The sequence below is a fragment of the Scardinius erythrophthalmus genome (assembly GCF_964197995.2).
Source record: "Scardinius erythrophthalmus genome assembly, chromosome: 23".
Lineage (NCBI taxonomy): Eukaryota > Metazoa > Chordata > Actinopteri > Cypriniformes > Leuciscidae > Scardinius > Scardinius erythrophthalmus.
Window position 1 is genome coordinate 4,532,666 of NC_138243.1, and position 23,065 is coordinate 4,555,730.

Consider the following 23,065-nt stretch of genomic DNA (forward strand, 5'->3'; position numbering starts at 1 on the left):
GCCTGATGCATCAAATATGATACAAAACATAAAACAATGTGAGTGTGTTTGTTTTTTAGATTTACTTGTCTAAAGATTCAATTTCAAAGCATTTTTTTAATTCCAAGTCAGGCTTTCCAGAGCTAAAGCAGCTTTTGCTCAGACTGAATGTTTTTTTGCGCATGCAGAAGCGCTGTGGTGGGATCTTTAACCCATTTACTACTTCACAAATGAATGGGTTGTCCAAACATGAACTGTGACTCTGAGATGTAAATGAACTGAATGCTCTTTCAAGCACACACACACACACACACACACACACACGGCTGCTCAGAGCAGAAGCCTTGGGCTCAATCCCTCAATATCAACATGCTGACAGAACTAGTGCAATATCTTCCAAAACTACACGCAGTGTCATTCTGCAGAATATGTGGACAATTAGTTTCAATCCTGGACAGAATGAGAAACAACTTCAGTAATCTCGTGCAACTGCTTCTTCCTCCCTCTCTCTCTCACACACACACACACACACACACACCACACCCGATGTGAGCTCAGTTATGGCCTGCCTGAGGGCGCATATTCCTCAGCACTACTTCCTCCATCAAAACACACTTCACATCTCACACACACTGCAGAAGAGGAGCAGCAAACCATCACAACTCCACATTCAACATAAGCATACGGAATAAACTGACATGTTTGAGTGTTTAGACATGATTCACAGTGGAAATATGACAGGGATAACAGCCCATCTGTCCACTGCTGAAGAAGAAGTGATGAGCGCGTCCACGACGCGTAGGCCGCGCGCTTTCACTGAAGTTTTACAGTTACAGTCTCTCGCGCGCTTCATTCCTTCCGTGACGAGCGTCTGTTACACTTTACACAACTGTAGGCCATAATCAATCACTTTACACAACTGTAGGCCACAATCAATCACTTTACACAACTGTAGGCCACAATCAATCACTTATGGGAACGACCGACATCACTGATCGTTCAAAAGTAAGTTAAAATAGCGCTTTTTTTTTTTTTTTGAGAGTTAAACGCCCCATCTTGGTTTCTTCCGTTATAGAAGAATCCAGCATATTTCGTCCGAGTCTCTCTGAGGGAAAGAGTCAACTTTTATGTGCTAAGGTCTTTTATGTGCTAAGGTCGCGTCTATAGACTTATTCACCGCGTCTCTAGAATAACCGTCGAAATAAGGCGTTTTAAAAGTCCAACTCGATCCAAATCTCGTTTAACGCCTGAATTCAGCGTGGTATTGTGTATCATATCTTGAGTTTTTAAGATCTTCGCATCGGAAGGAATCTTCCCACCCTTGAAAAAGTTTAGCAGCTTTAGCTCAAGTCTGTCAACTTGGGAAAGGGAATAGGGTTTTGCTCTTACCTCGGGTTTCTTCGATCTCTAGTTGTCTACCTTCGGACAATAACCAATATTTTACCACCCCTGTCCCCCAGCAGAAGGTCCCCGTAGAGTAAACGCTGGTGTGTGTATATGTGTAATGTCAGTCAGAAGTGATTTCTGCACCGTTGCTTTGAGGCGGTGTGTTAAACTCCACCCTGCAGCGCGCACGCGCATGCGAACACGTCACTGTTTCACAGATTCAGGACTCTGAAATTATTTGTTTACTTTTTTAATCTTCCTTAAAATTGCTTTACTACGCTGGGAACACGACCCAATGTAACATGTAGGTAATTTAGATCTAAAAACAGTACAACTTTTTAAACACTTTTGGCCTTTGTAACGAGGATAAACATTTTCTTTTTAACGAGATTCAGAGGAATTAAAGAAGCTCCTCATTTTTTAGTCGAATAATTGACCCACTGGTTTATATTTGTTTCGATGGGAGAAGCATTATGATTATAGCACCATCTAGTGTTCAACAAATGTGTACACTCGCCTCAGCTCTGTTCAAAGAGCCGATTTAAAATTCAGACCCGAATGTTCATTATTTTAACCCTCTGTGGGACTAATTGTGAAATCACCGCTAGAAAAAATAAATTACTTAATAAATATTTTACATATATTAAAGACTAAAATAATTTTCCAGAATTAGTTTTCTATATCTGACTTCTGACCCCTTTTTTAGGATGCCATCACTTATAAATGACTTTGTCCTATTAGGGTAAATTATTTTTGATAACATTTCTGAAACTTTACACACTATCTTATACTGTCTAAAAAAACATTAAAAAGCATTGTTAACAGTCCATTTCATCCTGAGCTACTGTATTTCATTTGGAACTCGCATGTGAAAATGTCACAAACTTGACACAAATTCAGATGCAACTTCGCTGCCTGGAAAGTAGAGAAACCATGTTTCAAAAAGCATTAAAAACATTGTTTCTTTCTTGGAATCCCAAAGCAAAGTGAAAATCAACAAGACTCTTCTTTCACAGTGTAGCCTCAGTGTACTTAGTTTCCACACGTAACTGGATTTTGACTTGTTTAGTCATGATTTTTGGAGCAGCCAAGTGCAAAACTCTTAACGTCATCGAACCCGGGTGTGCACTGAAGTTACTTTCATTTGGAGAATTCAAGCTTCCAATATCTTGTGTCTTTTATTTTGTTGTTTATTTTTATTATTACCATTATTTATTTACAGATTTTTTTTTTACTGTTACTATTATTGTTGCTGTTGTTTTGTATTTATTTGTTGTGCGACTGTCACTAAATAAAGCATTAAAAAAACACAACGCTTTCTTCTTCCATGAGGGGGTTTGGCATCACGACGGCGTTGTTTCCAGGCCCCACTGGCTCTCACTTTAAGTGCTCAAATTATGCGATTTCTCAAAATCATTGTTGAACACTTGATATTTGTAATCAACCTAAACAAACACACCCCTCTCTTCATTGCTCCGCCCCTGAAAATACAAACACACAATGCAAGAGTGTCTCACTCTCTTTTATCATAGCAGAAGTGAAGCAAAATAATGCTTCACAAACAATAAAGGGCAGATGATGAACGAACAACAAGGAAGCACAAAAGAATGAACACACAGTACAAGCTAGAGTTGGTTGTTAGTCGCCCGCAGCACACACTCAAAACCAATGCTTCTCTCGTATGGAGTAGAAACAGCCCAACCTCCCGTCTGTTTTCAGGCGTTCCCGCTGAGCTCTCTCCAGCACTGGACAGCTTCTCTAGTATTACGAGCTCATCGCATACAAATTTTGACTTGTGAGGGCGTTCATGTCCAATTTTTGAACTAGGAAACTAGTATGTACGATAATTCCGATAGCACGTAAAAAATGTGCACCCCTAAAGCTCTTGCCTGATCATAATAACCCTTCTTTTTCCAGTGATATTCCTCTGAGCTTTCCTCTTTTGTAATGTTTCTCACAGACATCTCTCTTTCCACAGTCTTTCTTTAAATCTCCCTCCTCCCCTATCATGAGTGGACACACCCCCTACACCTGATTGGCTCACTCTCTCCTACCCCATCATGAGTGGACACACCCCCTACTGCTGATTGGCTCACACTCTCTCCTCTCCCACCATGAGTGGACACACCCCCTACAGCAGATTGGCTCACTCTCTCCTACCCCATCATGAGTGGACACACCCCCTACTGCTTATTGGCTCACACTCTCTCCTCTCCCATCATGAGTGGACACACCCCCTACAGCAGATTGGCTCACACTCTCCTCCCCCATCATGAGTGGACACACACCCTACAGCTGATTGGCTCACACTCTCTCCTCTCCCATCATGAGTGGACACACCCCCTACTGCTTATTGGCTCACACTCTCTCCTCTCCCATCATGAGTGGACACACCCCCTACAGCAGATTGGCTCACACTCTCCTCCCCCATCATGAGTGGACACACACCCTACAGCTGATTGGCTCACACTCTCCTACCCCATCATGAGTGGACACACCCCCTACAGCAGATTGGCTCACACTCTCCTCCCCCATCATGAGTGGACACACACCCTACTGCTGATTGGCTCACACTCTCTCCTCCCCCATCATGAGTGGACACACCCCCTACAGCAGATTGGCTCACTCTCTCCTACCCCATCTTGAGTGGACACACACCCTACAGCTTATTGGCTCACACTCTCTCCTCCCCCATCATGAGTGGACACACACCCTACTGCTTATTGGCTCACACTCTCTCCTCCCCCATCATGAGTGGACACACCCCCTACAGCAGATTGGCTCACTCTCTCCCACCTCATCATGAGGGAACACGCCCCCTACAGCAGATTGGCTCACTCTCTCCTCCCCCATCATGATTGGACACGCCCACTACTGCTGATTGGCTAAAGCTCTCTCCTCCCCATCGTGATTGGACACGCCCACTACTGCTGATTGGCTAAAGCTCTCTCCTCCCCCATCATGATTGGACACGCCCCCTACTGCTGATTGGCTACAAGTGTGTTGTGCTGCTCGGACCGATCCACTTTCACAGCGTTTCTCAGATATCGCTTACTGCACCTTTAACTCCTGACAGTGCGAAAACTGTTTCCGGGTCCAAGCCTCTACTCAGGTTCAAATGAGAACACTATCTCAACACAGCGTACACTAGTCTCGAGCAGCAATCAGATATAATTATATAATGAATAATTACAACACAAAGAAGAAAATGGTGCAGAGATGAAACCAACAGGATTAAAATAATAAAGCACTGTATGAAGCCAACTGAATCTGCATGGGGTATCCATGCATGTATTTAGAAACACAATAAAGTCCCAGTAGTTAAGGTTAGTTGGTTATCTGAGAGACGAACACACTCAGGTAATTCACACATGCGTTAACCTCTCTTTCTCTCTCCAATGACCGTCTCTAACTCTGCGTAACAATGGCTGAAGTTTATCCGTTACAAATTCAAAAAGACGTTTTGGAATTAGGAGCGGACGCTTGGGATGATCAAGCGTATAATTGACTATTATTATTAGAAAAATAACACTGTTAATTCTTACTTAAAGGGGTCATAGAATGAGAATTCAAATGTTTCTTGATCCTTTGACAGTTAAGAGTTCGTTATACTATAAAAATACCCTGTAAGTTTCAAAACTCAAAACTTTCTTGTTATTCCAAAAACTGCTTTTATTGAAACCAAGGCCAGCAAACAACAGGATCTAAAAAGTGGAGACTTGTGACGTCACACTTCAGCTTTGGCCCCGCCCACTGAAGCGTTGGAAAGATCGATACAGGATCAATAATACCATTACCTTCATAACGATCCTAATGGGGGGGGGGGGGGGGGAGCGTTCCCCAACAATGTGAATGTCTCAGCAGTGCATTATTTGTTTGTATTCTGTGTATTTCACTGTGGATTATTTGGTCAATTTCGGCGTCAAAACAATCAACTTCACGTCGTTTCTCTTAGCAGGATGAAAATAATCTTATTTAAACTGTGATTAAATTATATACAGAGCGATCAAAGAACTCTCCCTTTCCAGTTGCCCAAGCTGTCAATCAAACAGCGCGAGTTTATCTGGGCACTGTATTTACATCGTGTTTGCATTGTTATTTGGTGATAGCCAGAGCTGTAATTTCATACGGATCAACAGACTGTCTGTCCTCTGCTCAATGCTCATCACTGCAACCTTTCATGTGATGGGAATAGATCATTATGATCAATACTTTACACGATTCCTTATTAATCTCAATAGCTGTTATAGTAAAAATGTAGTAAAAGTTTTAGAGTGAGTTCCACATGCTATTTCATATGCAAACATGTCAGCCAATCACAGCAGTGGGCGTTTACAGCCAATCACAGCAGTGGGCGTTTACACTGAAGTCTCACAGCCAATCACAGCAGAGGGCGTTTACACTGAAGTCTCACACAGACACGCCCCTTAAAACAGAGCGTTCAAATCAGAGGCTAAAATCAGGCTTGGAAAAATGCCTTTTATTTATAAATTATGACGATGAAACCGGAAGTGCTGAAATGCTCGATTCCTACAAGAATACATCAAGCCCACAGCACTGTACTGGAGCTCTTGCAAACACACATCGAGTCTCGCTCTGCCAGTGTGTGTGTGTGTGTGTGGCTCGTGATCTCCAGCTGCTGATGCTGTGTGCTCAAGCAGAACCGAGTTGATGTGTCCTGCTTCCCATGCTGGATCTGTGTCTCTATCATTGGAGAAAGCCTAACAGTGTGTCTTGATGATAACCAATCACATTACAGCCTTGACATCACTGAATCGCTTTCAGTTTTATTACAGTCAATAACTTTTTGCGGATACCACAGAAATAATGAAATATTGCTTAATATAATTCTGTCAGGGATTGTCATTGGTTATGATGAGGAAACGGAAAATGACCTGATCTGGAGCAGTGAATGTTTTAGAGAACAAAGTGTGGTTGGCATTTTTTAAGTGTAGGCCTAGTTCCTGAGCAATAAACCCTGTTGTTTTCAGTGCTGTCAGGCAGGAAGACGGAGCCCTGAATGTCACAATCCTGGAGTGTCCCGAAGGCCCTCTCTGGGGTAAAGGTCACGAGATAAACCATGTCTAAATCTAACAGCATATTTCCAGCTGCTTAACCCCTGATGTGCCAATTATTAAAGTCCCCTGTAGTCAATCATTGTATCCCTTAAAACTCCTCTTTGATCACCAAAATTACATATTTTAACGTTTTTTTTTCTTCTAAACTGGAATGTAACTCGACACCCTTGCCTCATTTAGTATACGCGGGTCTATGAATATGCAAATGAGCCCCGCCTCCACTCACTCACTCAGCTCAGCGATCCACTGGTTGACGATCACACGTTGATCTGATTGGTTACAAGGTATTTTGTGACGTCAGAAACACCAGAGGTTTCAAAGCGTGTTTTTGAGACTGTCTTTGGTTCACTGCAGTTTTAAGGAGGAAATACTCAGCAATGCTGTCGACTTATGAGTTTACTCGTGGTTTGTCTTAAAGCACATTAGGAACTTCACGCACTAGAGCACTAGAGCGGACTATAACAGCCAGGATTTAACACAATAGTTCCAAACTAATCACGAAACTACTCCATCTGGGGCTAAATGCACACACATGCAACTGGACTTTGTATTTTTGAATGGACAGAACACAGTAAGGCTGGGAAAATACACCTCATACAGCATACAGACAAGAGTACAGAGACTGCCACAACCGCACACTCAGCATCAGGAAACAAAGGAAATAATCATCGATACAGGAGAACAAAAAGGACAGAACATGTGCCGCTCCTCATAGATGAAGCAGAGGGTCACGTGTCTCTGAGGTTCACAGAGGAGCTCCACTGGACCACCCTAGACTGCTGGAGAACTTCTATCAGTGCCATCGACAGAACAATAACACACTGACGTCATGTAACCGTAATCAGGCTGACGGGGAAATGCTTGTAAGGATTGTAAGTACAGCAGATAATCCATCAGGACCCAGCTACGAGATCATCAGAACCTGATAAAGCCCATCTCACCCAAACCAGCCCTGTTTCCCCTTCTGCCATCTGGGAGAGACACAGGGATATCACTCCGACTTCCCGAAGAAACACAGTGTCTTTCCCAGGGCTGTACAATCCTGAACACCACTTCTGCTACCCATAATCCACCACACCTCAGTGTTCAATAATCTCAGTCCACAGACTAACACGTTCATCTCATCATTGTATATTGCTGCTCTTTTTCATTCCGTATTTTTATTTATTTTCTGTTAATCCCATGTGTAGTTATTGTTTTCTAATATTTGTTGTTTGCCGAGCATGGTGCCTTTTTATAATCTCGTTGTTTACAATGACAATAAAGCTCTATTCTTATATCTGATCTATATCGTAGCTAATTATATATTTTAATAATCTGTATTATATAGATTATATCTTGGCTCTAAGAGCTGGTAAGAATGTAAACGTGAACCTTGAAATGCAATGTAAGCCACTTTGGATAAAAGCAACTGTAAATGTCTAATTCTTATTAAAAACGCCACATAAACACATAAAAACACTAAAAGCTGGATTTACACCACAGGGGGACTTTAAATAACAAATACTTGCATATGAAATGCAATGGGAGTAAGTGATACATATTTTGGAGCATTTATCAATGGATATATTAATCAATAATGCTGCCTACAAAAATGTCAATGATTTGTAGACAGCACTAAACCAGATATATGTGTGTGTGTGTGAGGAGTGTGTTCTTCTGTCTAAACCAGATGCATGTGTGTGAGGAGTGTGTCCACACAGGACTGGACCGACAGCCGTGTATTCAAGCCCGTCTGAAACTGCTGGCTAGGCGAAGTGCCCGTGTTAAATATGTAAATGTTTATGATCCATGACATCACTCTGGCCCTGCAGTAATTCAGCGGACGCAAAAGCATAAGCAGAGACGTCAGCAAAAGAACATTTAATCCTCAGTTCATACATGATCAGATTCCCATGTACAGTTGAGACCCGTCCTCTGTACAGCTCGTTTTCTACAAGCTGCATCTGATCAGATTGCAATGTTTGCCCATCTGCAAATATAAGTTAGTACTGTACATTACTCGCCAATTATTGGCATGATCTGATCTCTTGTAAACATCGGCTGTTTCAGGTTCCATCTTTACAGTCAGCATGTCCTGGCAGCAGAGTGAAGAACCAACACCACCTCTATACAGTCTTCAGAATAAACCCTTTTGTGTTTTGTACATGGTTATAGAATAAGGCTTCTCAAAGTTGATGGATATGCAGTTTCTGCAGATGTGAACACGGACCCACAGATTGAAGAACGTTCTGGAAGGAAATGCCATCTTGCTATCAGCGTTTGTGCAATTAAGCGTAATCTCTGTCTGAAAATATCTCGTCTTTGCTTTTAGCCTATAACATCTGCCTTAAGCCCTCGGACATCAAGGCTTTAAGGTGCGAACTTCTACAATATTGTAGTATAATTATTAATATTGCCTGTCTCCTACCATAAATCTCTGAAACAGCGGCATCATTACTGAGAAGTGCTCTGTGTTTGAAACAATCAAAGGTCAAAGGTTTGATGACGTCAGCTCACATCATTTCTCAACAGATCAAGGAAGTGAGTATTAGGGTAAGTTGTGACATCGTCTCTCTCTCTTCAATACCTAAAACGGTCCAAAATTAATTTGCTGTTACCAGTGTGACTGATTATAACATTTAATGTTTCCATCAATCTTTTATCCTCTAACAATAATCATGACTTGATTTCCTGGTCTGGGTTCATTATAAATGACCATTATCTACTTGTGATTCTCGTTTCAAAGGACATAATGCCAACAGAAGCCAGTTTAGCAGCAACTAAACAATTATGAACTTACTGTATGTAATTAAAACTTTACATGTATGGCTCATTAATATGTGATCCAGGCACATTTCCCTGACATGGCCATGGTGATAAGACTGACTAGAAAGAGTTAAAAACACAAATCCTGACAGAGCGATACAGTCATGATTGTGAAAACCGAAGCTTTTAGATCAATTAAAAACGAGGGTCGATCTTCCCTAAAACAGACGCTCCGACCCTCCGGTTCTCGGCTGGCCTAAAGCGTCTGCTATAACGGACAGGATGGACAACATGGAGCTTGTGGATGCCGACAGGTAGATATTTGAAGTTAAAAGGATGAAAGAAGTCAGGATATCTGCATAGAAGACTCTGAGCAGCAGAGAAACCTTCCCATGTACCAACACTTCATCTTCAACACAGTGACGGTCTAACTTATTCTGTCCTGGGACATTTTAAAAGCTTTGAGTTTGATTTGACTCATTGATGAGTGATAAGTCCTGGGGTCTGTTTTCGCTAGTTTCTTCTCCAGATCATGTGTCCTCAATGCGACCTGCACCTCACAGAGGTAATCAATGATCCCCGTTGCTGATGACCACCTCAGGGCCAGCTGTGGTAGTTGGGATACGGGGCATCTTCTTGAGCGGGCTGGGAATATGCTGAGAAGGACAGAAAAACACAAAACACTTAGAACTGATTTACTACAATAAAAGGCTAGAGCGTTTGTTTCGCAACTGGTAGTTTTCTCCACTAGTTGGGTTTGTTTAGGCATATATGAACACGGCAATCACCCTCAGGCCCCGTTTACACCTGGTATTAACCCTCTGGTGCTCTGCGAAAAATTGTACATGTTTTTTTGTTTTCTTCTTCATCGGAATGGTACGAAACTTCATCGACGAATTTCATCTAGTGGAAACTTTTGGTACTGCGGCCAAACAAAATCGTACAGAAAGCTCAGTTTTTGAGACACCAGGCTCACATCTTCAACACAACTTGTTTAGATTTATGGCTTTGATTTTCTCACAGTTTTAGAGTAATACATGTTTTTAAAAGTATATATTTCATATAAAAATTGAAAATAGTATTTTTGCAAAAAAAAATTAACAATAAACGTAAAATTCTGCAACTTTAAGTTCACTTTTTTCACTTCAGCAATAGTCAGCCAAGTGTCGTCTTTGAAAAGAGAGTGCTCCTCAGTCTGAGCTCTAAAGCATTTACAATTTACGACAGTTTAAGTGGGAAATTAAGTTCTCAGGTCTATGCTCAAAAAGTGAATAAATGGATTATAAATACAGCATAAATATAATTTAGTAACATAAAATCCCCTAAAAATACAAAATATTAAATAAAAAACATTATCGAACTAAAATATAGTAAATTAATTTAATTGAAAAATAAAAAAATTCTGTCATTTTTGAGCACCAGAGGGTTAAGATGTGTAGTGGTCGATAATCTGGATGCGCGTACAGTAAAAATGATTAAATCGACATCACGTGCTCTACACATACCCTAATGCACACGTGAATGGGCTTTACTTCTAGCTGAATGAACATGTTTAACTGGTCCAGGGGTGAGTGTGCACCTCAGCTGCAGTGAGCAGTCCCGCCTCCAGCGGCCTGTGGTCGTCCATCGAGCGCCTGGCGTACTGTCTGCGATGCTTCTCGTCCACACGGGTCAGGTACCATGTTCCCGGGGAGAGCTCCTCTACAGAGCCTTGAGGGATGTAGTTTGCTGTGGGAATACGAGAAACATCACATCGTCAAATGGACCCGAAAGGTTTTCATAAAGACAAAAATTAATGCGAGAAGAACAGAACGCAAACGCTTGATTACCTAAATGGTGTGTTTCTTCTCTGAGCTTCATGTTCTCAGCAAAAACCCCCGGTGAAACCTTCTTTCTAGAGTCCAGTCGGGCCTGCAAGTCACACAGGCTGGAGACCATCTTATCCAGAGCAGAGCCTTGAAATGAAGAGGTACGTTAGCACAACTGACTGACTGTCATCAACCTTGAGCTAACAATTAACAATTACAATAACGATTATAAACACGTTGCGCGGCACATGTGTCCAAGGTATAATTCTGGGTACACACTGGCTGTCTACACTGAACATTATAAAAAGAATATTCCAAATCCACATTTTACTGTTGTCGGAAGTAGTACATCCGAAATGGAGCCGTTTCCCGTTCTGCGACTCGGCACTACACAACATATCCATTGTAGACAGCATCAGTGATTGTAATGGGATTCATCAGATTTTGACGTGACGCACAGCTTGCATCCGGGCAGACGCTTTTTCGCAATAGATCCAGACGCGCGTAAACGCGTCTTTACATTGACTTAAAGGGGTCATATAATGTACATGCACTTTTACAAGTTGATTGTACTGAAATGTGTGTTGGCAGTGCCTGTACACAACCATCATAAAATGATAATAATCTATCCAGTGGTTTTTTTTAAATCTTCTTATATGTTTCCCCCTCTCCTGAATCAAGCTGTTCGATTTTGTAACGTCACAAAATCGACGCCCCTCCCACAATGGTTGATTGACAGCAGCGTTTCAACACAGACCCGTCCTCGCGAGCGAACTGTCAATCATAGCCCGCGCCAACCGGCGCATTCATTGCTGATAGCTGGAGCGCTGAGTAGAATGGCGTCTAAGCGATTGTAGTGTTCTTGGGTGTAATGGTAATAAGGAACACAGCATGTTGATGTTCCTAAATCCATACAGCTGAAGATACAGTGGCTGAGTTTGTTTTCGATGGGAATATTCCCCACGATCAACGTCAATGCTTTCATGTTTGCGCGAATCATTTCACACACCAGACTGCTTTACAAACGAGGGTCAGTATAAAGCTGGTTTTGCTAAGAAGCTGCTCCTGAAAAAGGATCGGTACCAACTATTCGTGTTCCTGCTGCACCTCCAGAAGAACTGAGTGAGTGTAACGTTTTATTAATCTTTATATTAATCTTTGCAAATCGCTTGCTGCATGCTTCACGATGAATGTGGCTATTTTTACACTCAGGGTACATTACTGCAAATTTTCTATGTATGACGTTCTCAATATAATTCATAATCCCATGTTTATAATAAACAACGCGTTATGGTTATTGTGTTTCGGTGTACGCACAGAGCAGAGGGGCGGGGTGAGCAAAGCTCATTATCATTTAAAGACACATGCACTCAAACGGCGTGCTGAAAACAGAGCTGTTTTTGACCAGGTAAAATTAGTGTTTTCTTACAATACTAATGAGAATTTTTAATTAAAGTATATTACAAACTTTTAATTTAGACCCTAAAGAATCATATTAGCTTGTACAAAAATGACATTATATGACCCCTTTAACATTGAAATCACTCGCGCCAGACGCTCTATTCGCTTTTGGTGTGAACGCAGCATGGGTGAGGGCGAGAGAGAGAAAGAGGTCTGCGGTCTTGGCCATTAGTTGATTTACTTGTTTTTGTGTAGGTAATACGTTGTCAAATATGTTTAAACTTAAATAAACTACCAATACAAGTATGTCTCTTTGTATTAATTTGTCCTGTTATTGACGTAATGTACGGCGTCATTGACAAAATGCGCAACCAGAGATGTTCGAATATATGTTTTTTTTAGAGGGAATATTCGAACGTCATTTTTGAGCAATTATGACAGCCCTATATGACAGTGGAAACACATTAAGCATTGGTCCATGTTTAAAGGAAGGAGATATGCCTTTTTATGTTGCACTTTAAGTTGTTTTTCATTAATTATGTTAAAAAGAAGATATTATGCCTTGTGCACTTTAAGTTGATTTTATATATTTTAATTTAATAATTTAAAAGTGTTAATAAACAAAAAAAAATTTTTTTTTTGCTGATCCGAAAAATGATCCGATCCGTGACTCTGATCCGAGAAACGATCCGAACCGTGAGTTTTTTGATCCGTTGCACCCCTAAATGACACTCTAATAGAAACCACTTCTCTCTGTGTGTGTGTGTGTGTACCAGGTGTGGCGTCTTGTGTGACTCTGATGGAGTAGAGTGTGGCAGCAAAGCCTGAGCCGTAGGAAAACACACCGATCCTCTGCCCTGCCAACTGCTGGGGTGTGTGTCTGTGGAGATTCACAAAATATTAAGAATCATGTTTACAGTGGCTTTGAATAAAGCATGAATGCTGGATGAAAACAAGACGAGGCACACTTACTGCGCGAGAACTGAAGCCAAGCAGCCGTACACTGATGGCGTGTACATGTTGCCGTTCTGGTTGGATATGAGGAGAGACGCTTTGGTTTTATTCTCAAACAGTTCTGAACTGGCTTTCATAAAGGCCTTCTCCACATCTCTGTCAAAATAGGTGTCCTCAATCTTCACGTCTCTGCAAAAAAAAGTAAAGAAATGTAAAACGTTTGGTTTATTTAAGATGCGGTCACTATGATCTGCTGTTGTATGAAAACAGCTGAGAGAAGAATCTTCAGAATCTCTTTTTGACTTCCATTAAAAAAAACAGCATATGGGTTTGAGTAAAAAACAAAAACATAAGTAAATAATGACTGAATTTTCCATTGTGGTGAACGTTTTCTTGTAAGTAAAAATGGGATCAATTAATTAACATTAAATGTAACCATTGAGTGCACTTCTCAGCATCATGTGGAGCGACTCTTTTTAACGCTCAACCGTCAGCTGAAGGAGCCTACTAACCTGAAAGCTTCCAGTCCGCTGAAGGGGCCGCTCTCTGTGTTTGGACTGGGATGACACATGAAATCGTTGAGCATCAGGCGAGCCAAAGACTTCTGGACCAGTTTGCAGTAAGGAGAGTGGAAGACCATGAAGCCAAAGTCTTCAAGACTGCAGCGCCTCTCAACACCCTCTGAAACACAACAGAAAATGAGCACTCTAATCTTCTCTGACAGTGTCTGGCTCTGTTGGGATGTGCATTTATAGATCCTGAAGAAAAGATGAACCCTAAATTTCAGTCTGTTCCTCGCAGGGATATCATATAGCTTCAGAAGATCTGGAACAACGGGCACGAGTCGTATTCATTAGAGATGGACTGAAAGTTTAGCCAGTGAAAACTGAAAGAGGACATTTTGGCCGATAATGTGAACACAAATCTTTACACCAGCAATCAGGTACATGTCCATCATCAAGGTTTATAACGGAGGAAATATGAGAAAATAAAGGGACTCCTTAATACTAGCATGCTTTTCCAATTTTAGGTGCCTTTAATATGTACTTACATGTTTGGTAAAATGTACTTATTGTGTTGTTGTGTTGTAAAACTCTTGTGCTGCTGGTGAGGAGGATACGTGTGAGGTGAGGACAGGTTTAGTGGTGTGAGTGGGTTTAAAGGGGAAATGAAGCGGCCAGTCAAGTTCCCGTGACTCACGCTGTGGTATTGCAAAATGACAGCGCCTTTTCTCCAAAAGCTATAACAAAACATCCCCTTTTCTTTAAAATGGTTACATTAATCGTGTTTGTTATATATATTTTTGACTTGACTGATTGCTTCATTTCCACTTGAAGGGGTCAGCAGTGTTAGCCTGACTACGTCAGACTTCGTACTTCCGCTCAATTTCATTTCGCTTCTGTACTCAGTCTGAGACAGCTTCAGAGCTTTCTGTTTGCCACCGGTCTGGAAACAGCCGGGCCAATCAACGAACAGAGGGCGGGCTGAGAGCCGTGACGTAGACGCTGATTGTACCGTGGATGCGTAGATTTACTTCACATAATCTGCAAAAGTCGTTCACAGCCATGTTTACTCCGGTATTTCACTCGATGGTTTTGTTTTCGCATCATACATGTGTTTACAGTGGAAGTTAGATGCGGCTGAGCCTGCGCATAACACACGCCATAACCAAACGTCATGTGATTGGCTTACGGGTAACCAATGATTTTAAACTTCAGACAAGCGCCCCCTAGCAAGAGAGAAAACACTTCTCTGTTATGCCATTCCAGACTCTGTCTACGAAGCAAAGCGAAGTAGCAGAGTCTGGTATTACCAGGCTACAGCAGTGTGACTATTTTATAGAAATTAATAACAGCTGTAATTACATGCAGACACTTTTTAAATACATGAACAATGTAAAAACATGTATGTACACAATAAGTGCAATGTATCAAATGATACAAGTACATAGTAGTTAAGACACTTAATATAAAGAGGGTATATAGAATTTGTGTCTGTCTAATCTTAATTCTTAGCTTCATATGGGCTTTATGGTCAAGGAACGTGTGCGCTCTACGTGCTTCGACTAGTCTTAGATAATACGTTCAGTAAGGAACTATAGTGCTTCCGACAATCAGTTGAATAAAATTGGTTACCGTCCTTTCTTTTATGTTTAATTATTTATTTTTGTTCTGGTTAGTGTTAAAGTTACAGGGAACAAGAATCATCTTTAGAGTTTGAATTTAGGTGTCATTTGCAATTTCTCCCATTCACATATATATATATATGCGATGTATCTGAGGTTACTGAATGTATGTAATATGTGATGCCATTCAGGTATATTTAAGTATTAATGTGTTGGAGTAGGTAATGTATGTGGGGTGTGTAAATGTATGTTATGCTCACGGATGTATAATTATGTAAGTATATATATTTTATTTAATATATGTGTGTATATTTGTACAATTATGTATAAGCATGTATATAGTAGTACTTTGTATTAACAAAGTAACTTTATTCAATCATTTTTGTTTATTTCACTTTTCCTCATCCCTATATGTTCATATATTTACTATAATTGAGCAGTCTGTCACATTGTAGGACTTGTACTTATAGAATTGACCTATGTTTGAGGGCTGGGGGAGGCTTTGTTTTTGACACTTATTGTAGAACATATGCGATTGTTTCAAGGTTTCCCTGTTTATGTAAAGCTAAAAAAAAAAAAAAAAAAAAAAAACCATATGCACAAAACACCAAAAAAAAAAAAAAAAGAATTTGTGTCTGTCACAATATGGCCGAATAATACAAATAAATACATGAAATAAATAAATAAAAGAGAAACTCAATGACTGATTTCCATAGTTTGAGAATATGTGTATATATTGGCCCACCTCTCTGCCACTGGGCGTGGATCTTGTTCCTGAAGACGGAGTAGCATCGATCTAAAGCGCTGAGGTAACACTGGATGGAGAGCTTGCCGTCCACCACTGGATACTCGGACACCATATCTGGCTTATAAAAATCATACGCATGCTGCATATGTGTCCCACGCAGCCCTGTGAAAATATGTGATTACATTTCAATTACTTGATGAAATAAAGCATACAGAGCATTACAGGTGTAACTGCCGATTTCTGCATGAACTTTAACCTCGGCCTCACACAGACCCTGTTGAGTTAGAGCTGTGTGTGAGTGTGAGACATGACAGCTGATGTGAGGCAGGCCTCATACCTCTCTCAAAGGCCAGAGGGGCGTTGGGTCCCACTAGCATGGCCACGGCTCCGGCGCCCCCTGTAGGCCTGGCGCTGCCCGTGGCGTAAACCGCAATATCACCAGCGACCACCACAGCATAGCGACCTGCACCATCAAAACCAGTCCGTTACTCAATGCTCAACAGAAGGACCACTCAACTCAAAATACAGCCTTTTATAATGAATGTGGTCCGGTCACAGTTCACCCTAAAATAAGAGCTGACATAAAAACTGACCCAATGTATTCTGCATGGAAGGTAATGAAGCATGTTTTAGGACTGTTGTGATGTTTTGCATTGCGACATTATTCTCTAATAATTAAGGATATTTCCCACCCTAAATTCTTAGTTTTTTAAAACTCTGAATATGAAATTCCCATTATATACATGAATTTTGAACAATACCCGTTCTTGTCTCAGGACAACTTTGATGAGCTTTTCTGATCCACTTCAAATGTTGACTACTGTAGATGTGTGTATGTATGTGTATATATATAAATCTAAAACATTATTTCAATTAGTTTTTTTTTTATTATAGTAATGACATGCTTAACTGTCCTAAAAAGGTGTTACAATGCCAAATAATAATAATAATAATAATAATAATAATGATTTTTATTATTAATTAATTAATATTTGTCTTTAGATGTTGTGGTGAGACGTGAGCTCTACAGTTTTCAGACATGTGTGTGTGTGAGCAGTGCACCGTCCCAGGAGCTGGACTCCACCCAGTTGTGTGTGAGTGTGTGTGTGTGTGTGTGTGAGCAGTGCACCGTCCCAGGAGCTGGACTCCACCCAGTTGTGTGTGAGTGTGTGTGTGTGTGTGTGTGTGTGTGTGTGTGTGTGTGTGTGTGTGTGTGTGTGTGTGTGTGAGCAGTGCACCGTCCCAGGAGCTGGACTCCACCCAGTTGTGTGTGAGTGTGTGTGTGTGTGTGTGTGAGCAGTGCACCGTCCCAGGAGCTGGACTCCACCCAGTTGTGTGTGAGTGTGTGTGTGTGTGTGTGTGAGCAGTGCACCGTCCCAGGAGCTGGACTCCACCCAGTTGTGTGTGTGTGAGTGTGTGTGTGTGTGTGTGTGTGTGTGTATTTGAGCAGTGCACCGTCCCAGGAGCTGGACTCCACCCAGTAGTGTGTGTGTGTGTGTGTGTGTGTGTGTGTGTGTGAGCAGTGCACCGTCCCAGGAGCTGGACTCCACCCAGTTGTGTGTGTGTGTGTGTGTGAGAGCAGCGCACCGTCCCAGGAGCTCGACTCCACCCAGTTGTGTGTGTGTGTGTGTGTGTGTGTGTGTGTGTGTGTGTGAGCAGCGCACAGTCCCAGGAGCTCGACTCCACCTAGGTGTGTGTGTGTGTGTGTGTGTGTGTGAGCAGTGCACCGTCCCAGGAGCTGGACTCCACCCAGTTGTGTGTGTGTGTGAGAGCAGCGCACCGTCCCAGGAGCTGGACTCGACCCAGTTGTGTGTGTGTGTGTGTGTGTGTGTGTGAGCAGCGCACAGTCCCAGGAGCTCGACTCCACCCAGTTGTGTGTGTGTGTGTGTGTGTGTGTGTGTGTGTGAGCAGCGCACAGTCCCAGGAGCTCGACTCCACCTAGGTGTGTGTGTGTGTGTGTGTGTGTGAGCAGTGCACCGTCCCAGGAGCTGGACTCGACCCAGTTGTGTGTGTGTGTGTGTGTGTGTGTGAGCAGCGCACCGTCCCAGGAGCTGGACTCGACTTAGTTGTGTGTGTGTGTGTGTGTGTGTGTGTGTGTGTGTGTGTGTGTGTGTGTGTGTGTGTGTGTGTGTGTGTGTGTGTGTGTGTGTGTGTGTGTGTGTGTGTGTGTGTGTGTGTGTGTGTGTGTGAGAGAGCAGCGCACCGTCCCAGGAGCTGGACTCGACCCAGTTGACGGCGTTGAAGAGCGCGGCGGTTCCCCCGTAGCAGGCGTTGGTGGTGTCCACTCCCTCCACGTCAGTGTTGCCCGACTCCTCGAACAGCTGCATCAGGACCGTCTTGGTGGATTTGGACTTGTCGATGATGGTTTCGGTGCCCACCTCGAGCCGGCCCACGCTGTCGTAGGACAGGCCGCTGCGCTCCATCAGCCGCTGCACCACCGTCAGGCACAGGGAGTTGATGTCCTCGCGGTCCGAGCAGAAACCCATGCGGGCCTGTCCCAGCCCGACGGTGTACTTCCCCGCCCCCACGCCGTCGTACTCCTCCAGCTCGGCCTGCTCCACGAACTGAGAGGGCACGTACACCTCCATCGCTATGATGCCCACATCTTTAGGCCACGCGGCCTCGCACACTGCAGGGAGTGATCCAGGCATTCTGAATGGACTGAGACAAAAGTGTGCAGGACGTTATGATTCAGCACACGGACTCACAGAACGCAGGGTTACCAGAACCGGCCCCACTAGATGAGGGACAACACTGATGTCTAGAGAACAGGGCGCAGATCACAGATGTGATGCAGAGGGACATATTTCATCATGTTTTGTAAGATGTCTCTTATGCTCAGAAAGGCTGCATTTGTTTGATCAGAAATATTAAGACAATAGCCGAGGAACCTTTACACAGTTCCTAGAACTATAGGCTATAGTACCCGGATGTCGGCGTGTTCGCACCGCAGGAACTGTGAAAGATTTTAGTTCTAGGAACTCCATTTGGAGGAACTAATTTAGGTCCGACTTCAGAGTCGGTCTAAACCAGCCCTATAGGAACTACCCGTGACGTTAGTGTACGCTGATTGGCCGAACGCACGCGGAACACCAGCACCCGCCATTTTTAAAACAGCTAGAACATAAACACACAGATTATAGCCTATATATTTACTCCAGAAACTAACTATACAAACATGGAAAACAGTGATAGATGGGTCTCTAAACCTTTATGCTGAAGAGAAAATCAAATGCAACTTTGATGGGACCAAGCCACACATGATTATGTTTATCTGCCCAGCTAGCAACACTGGACATCAACCACACGGCATAGGCTAATACATTTTTTTTCATATACTGTCTACTTTCTATAACAGTTCTATCTATTAACATGTTAAACAGTACTGTTAGACAGATCGCTAACGAATAAACACAGAGGATGCGAGCATTGTTTGCTCTGGCGTTCTCAGCGCCGCCAAAATAAAGGTCCGTCGCACTGTCAAAATAAAAGTCACCCCTCCTAACAGTTCCTATGGGCACTTGGCCAGTGCGAACGCAAACAGCAAAACCGAGTTTGGGGGAGAGTAGTTCTTAGAACTGTTTAGAAGTGGACAGTTCCTAGAACTAAGTTCCTGTAACTAAAATGTCGGTAAATGCCGGTCGGAAAGCGGCTACTGTGAAATAACTGTTCTCAATGTGAATATACAGTAAAGTGTAATGTATTCCTGTGATCAGAGCTGAATTTTCAGCATCATTACTCCAGTCTTCAGTGTCACATGATCCTTCAGAAATCACTCTGATATGATGATTTGATGATCAAGAAACATTTCTGATTATTATCAATGTAGAAAACAGTTGTGCTGCCTCATATTTTTGTGGAAAACTTGATAGCATTTTGCAGCAATATAAATGTCTTTACTGTCAACTTTTGATAAATTGTAATGTGTCCTTGCAGAATAAAAGTAGAATGTTTCTCGATCATCAAATCATCAAATCAGAGTGATTTCTGAAGGATCATGTGACACTGAAGACTGGAGTAATGATGCTGAACATTCAGCTTTGATCACAGAAATACATTACACTTTACTGTATATTCACACAGAAAACAATTTCATTATTTCATTCAAAATCATTATTTTAAATGTTAATAATATTTCACAATATTACTGTTTTTATTGCATTAAATGCAATCTTGCTGAGCAGAAGAGACTTCTTTCAAAAATCTTAATTATTCCAAACTTTTGACCATAGTATTCATAAATACTACGAGCGGCAAGTCCTTTGAAAACTGAAAACAAATATATGTGTGCAACATCCAGCGGACGGAGCCATAGGTAGTGAGAGGCACATGGCAAAGCCTGTGAGGCACTGGAGCTCTGGCTCCTCTAATGAGATTAACCCTTCACTGGGTAAAGGACATTACCTTTGACCTACATAGATATGGCTCTGCGAACAACTTGTCCTGTTCCATGTCAAACAAACACACTTGACCAGTCAATGTGAAAGAAAGAGGAGAAAACCCTAGTAAACACTACTGGTATTTATTTATTTACACTCAGGGCATGTGCATAAAAGAGTTCATCTGAACAATAAACAGAAGTAAAAGCATTTTGGTATCACGTGATCTTGTCTTGTATGGTTAAAACCATAGACACATATATATCCACATATATGGTAAAATCAACTAACTTATGTTTCTTTCAACTAGCTGACTTTAGGCAATATGAATTACACTATTACAGATTGTTGTCCTGGTTTGATTTGGCTGATATGATCATTCCTCAGTAACAATCTTTGCTCTTAATCATTTCACTGATTCTGTAAGTAAATAACGCGCTATACATCAAGCGTTCGGGGTTGTCGTGTCGTTCACAGGGATGTGGAAACGCTTTCATAATCATTCATTTCAATAAATAACTAATAAACGCAAATCTACATTTACATTAAACATACACATTCCACCAGGAGTAGTCATCATAATTCTGGAGAGGGTCTAGGCAATGACCCCACCTAACGTTACATGTGTCACTCGCAGACCGCGAACACCTTCATCACTGCGACACACACACGACCTCACACACACACACACACAGACACTTCTTCTTACCTTACAATCATATATCGGTTTCTATAGCTAGTCTGCAGTATGGCGAGCTCAGAGCCGTCCGGGGGGAGATCTCATAAGGTCAGCAGTGTGATGAGTGTGTGTGGTCGAGCAGTGTTTGTCGACGGACCGTCTTCCGCTGACGGGAGCGCGCTCCACACACACGCGTCTCCACTGCGCACTACACAGTGCGTACACGCTCACGCAGTGTGTAACTTAACAAGCAAGAATTTCCTGTTTTTTTTTTTTTATCCTAATATTCGGGACGCGTGAATACGAACCTGTAATGAATGCCTGAAACGTTTTTCAACTAATATTATGTTTTATTTTGCTTTCTGATTTATTTATTTTTCTTCAGTAAACATCAAACAAACTTTAGATGTTAACCCTATGCTTAAATGTATAGATTGGCGCGAGGCATTGATTAAAATATATTAAATTTACGTCGATTCTGCTATTTCAGGGTGATTTTCCCCCAGTAATTTTGAATGGCAAAAGTGTCCCCTAAATTCACCCATATTTAACATTAGTAACGTTAGTCACTAGTACTCTGATAGTAAACGAGATCGGAGGATCAATAGATTTTAGCTTCATAAGGAAAAAATAAATATCTATAGTTATACAAAAGCGCTCATATTAAATTTAATTCAGAAAGATGGTCATGGGGATTTTATTAGCGTTGCGCCGATATTTTATTTCACTTTCTTTTTTTATTATGTATTTTAGAATAATTATTCATCTTTAATAAAAGTGGAAAAAAAAATCAATAAAATAGCTTTTCAAGTGCATGCTGAACTGTCGAGAGAAAGTCCTTCATTCATCAGTCATTTTGAAGTTAATGTAACTTAGTGTAGCCAGAAACTTTATAAAATAGGCTATAACATTAATTTACATACTTTACCTCAGAATTAAGCACATTATTGTTGTTGAAAACAGATTTAAACTGGACTTACCTTTATAACTGAGTTCAGTTCCTAAGAGAGCTTGTCATTGAGTGAAACGGCCGTTAAAGACGGTATTAAAGACATACTATTTATACACGGCGGGCGGACGATACCTGTGCAGCGCGCGCGTCTGCTTCTGGAGCGCTTCCCACACAGCCAATCAAAACACAGAACGCGTTGTGAAGGTCCTCTTCTACCCGCCCCTTCACGCTCTTAGCCAATGAGCGCTTTAGAAAGGAGGGTCGCTAGACGAGGTGCGCATAGTGGTTCAATGGTGTGAGCGAATGACGGTGTATGGTGAGAGAGCAGCAGCCAATCAGAGCGCACGACTGATTCTGCTCGCCATTTCTGCGCGAATCGGCAGGGAAGCATAATATCGTTTCCATGACTACAAGAGGTTGAACGATGAAACGCATCATATCGGAGGATCATCACATCTCAGTCAAGCGTTCACTGAAATGACATATTGGGTAACCTTAGACTGGACATATTCAGAAAAGTATCATAAGATTTTGAAAATACTTGAAACTATAACAATAACAATGTCTATACTTTCCTCCTCCTTACCAGTTAGATTATTAAGATGACATGTACATTATAGCAATGGGAGAGATTGATTGATCAACAGAAACTAAATCAATAAGGATAAATAAACTCTCAAGACATTTTAAGTGGTCTAGTTAGTATATAATAGTTAAAATAGTGCAAAGTAAGTTAACATGCAAAAGTTAAATAAATTAATCTTTATAGACTTACATTACAAAAATCGTAGTTTGATATGTAATCTATAAGATATTAAGAAAAATAGG

The 23,065-nt window shown here is 41.7% G+C and overlaps 2 protein-coding genes across 4 annotated transcripts in view; both read right to left on the reverse strand.

Moving 5' to 3' along the window:
- Positions 1–1,556, reverse strand: part of tln1 (talin 1) — a 94,127-nt gene extending 92,571 nt beyond the window's left edge. Inside the window, exon 1 of the mRNA XM_081354703.1 lies at positions 1,369–1,556. The gene's annotated coding sequence lies outside the window, so the exon portion shown is untranslated. The remainder of the gene's footprint in view (positions 1–1,368) is intronic.
- A 6,735-nt stretch (positions 1,557–8,291) lies between these two features.
- Positions 8,292–22,410, reverse strand: hmgcs1 (3-hydroxy-3-methylglutaryl-CoA synthase 1 (soluble)). 3 transcript variants are annotated; one of them, XR_014029285.1, is made up of 11 exons: positions 21,316–21,504; positions 18,431–18,888; positions 16,565–16,690; positions 16,225–16,389; positions 13,867–14,035; positions 13,373–13,543; positions 13,174–13,280; positions 11,021–11,146; positions 10,771–10,919; positions 9,471–9,847; positions 8,292–9,421 (listed from the first exon to the last, which is right to left on the reverse strand). XR_014029285.1 is itself a non-coding variant. In XM_081354406.1 (10 exons), the coding sequence occupies exons 2-10, from the start codon at positions 18,876–18,878 to the stop codon at positions 9,761–9,763; spliced, it is 1,548 nt and encodes a 515-aa protein (XP_081210532.1). In that variant the 5' UTR covers positions 18,879–18,888; positions 22,266–22,410; the 3' UTR covers positions 8,292–9,760. The 3 variants fall into 3 exon arrangements, 2 of the variants coding, with proteins under 2 accessions (XP_081210532.1, XP_081210531.1); XM_081354406.1 differs by lacking the exon at positions 21,316–21,504 and adding an exon at positions 22,266–22,410 and having other exon boundaries at positions 8,292–9,847; XM_081354405.1 differs by having other exon boundaries at positions 8,292–9,847; positions 21,316–21,506.
- Positions 22,411–23,065: the final 655 nt, after the last annotated feature.

Excerpts from the sequence above, each read along its gene's own strand:
- hmgcs1 (XM_081354405.1), bottom strand. Across the intron at positions 13,544-13,866 it reads AGCGGACTGGAAGCTTTCAG|AGACGTGAAGATTGAGGACA; the intron begins GTTAGTAGGCTC and ends TTTTTTTTGCAG. Across the intron at positions 9,848-10,770 it reads GACTGCTCACTGCAGCTGAG|CATATTCCCAGCCCGCTCAA; the intron begins GTGCACACTCAC and ends TGTCCTTCTCAG.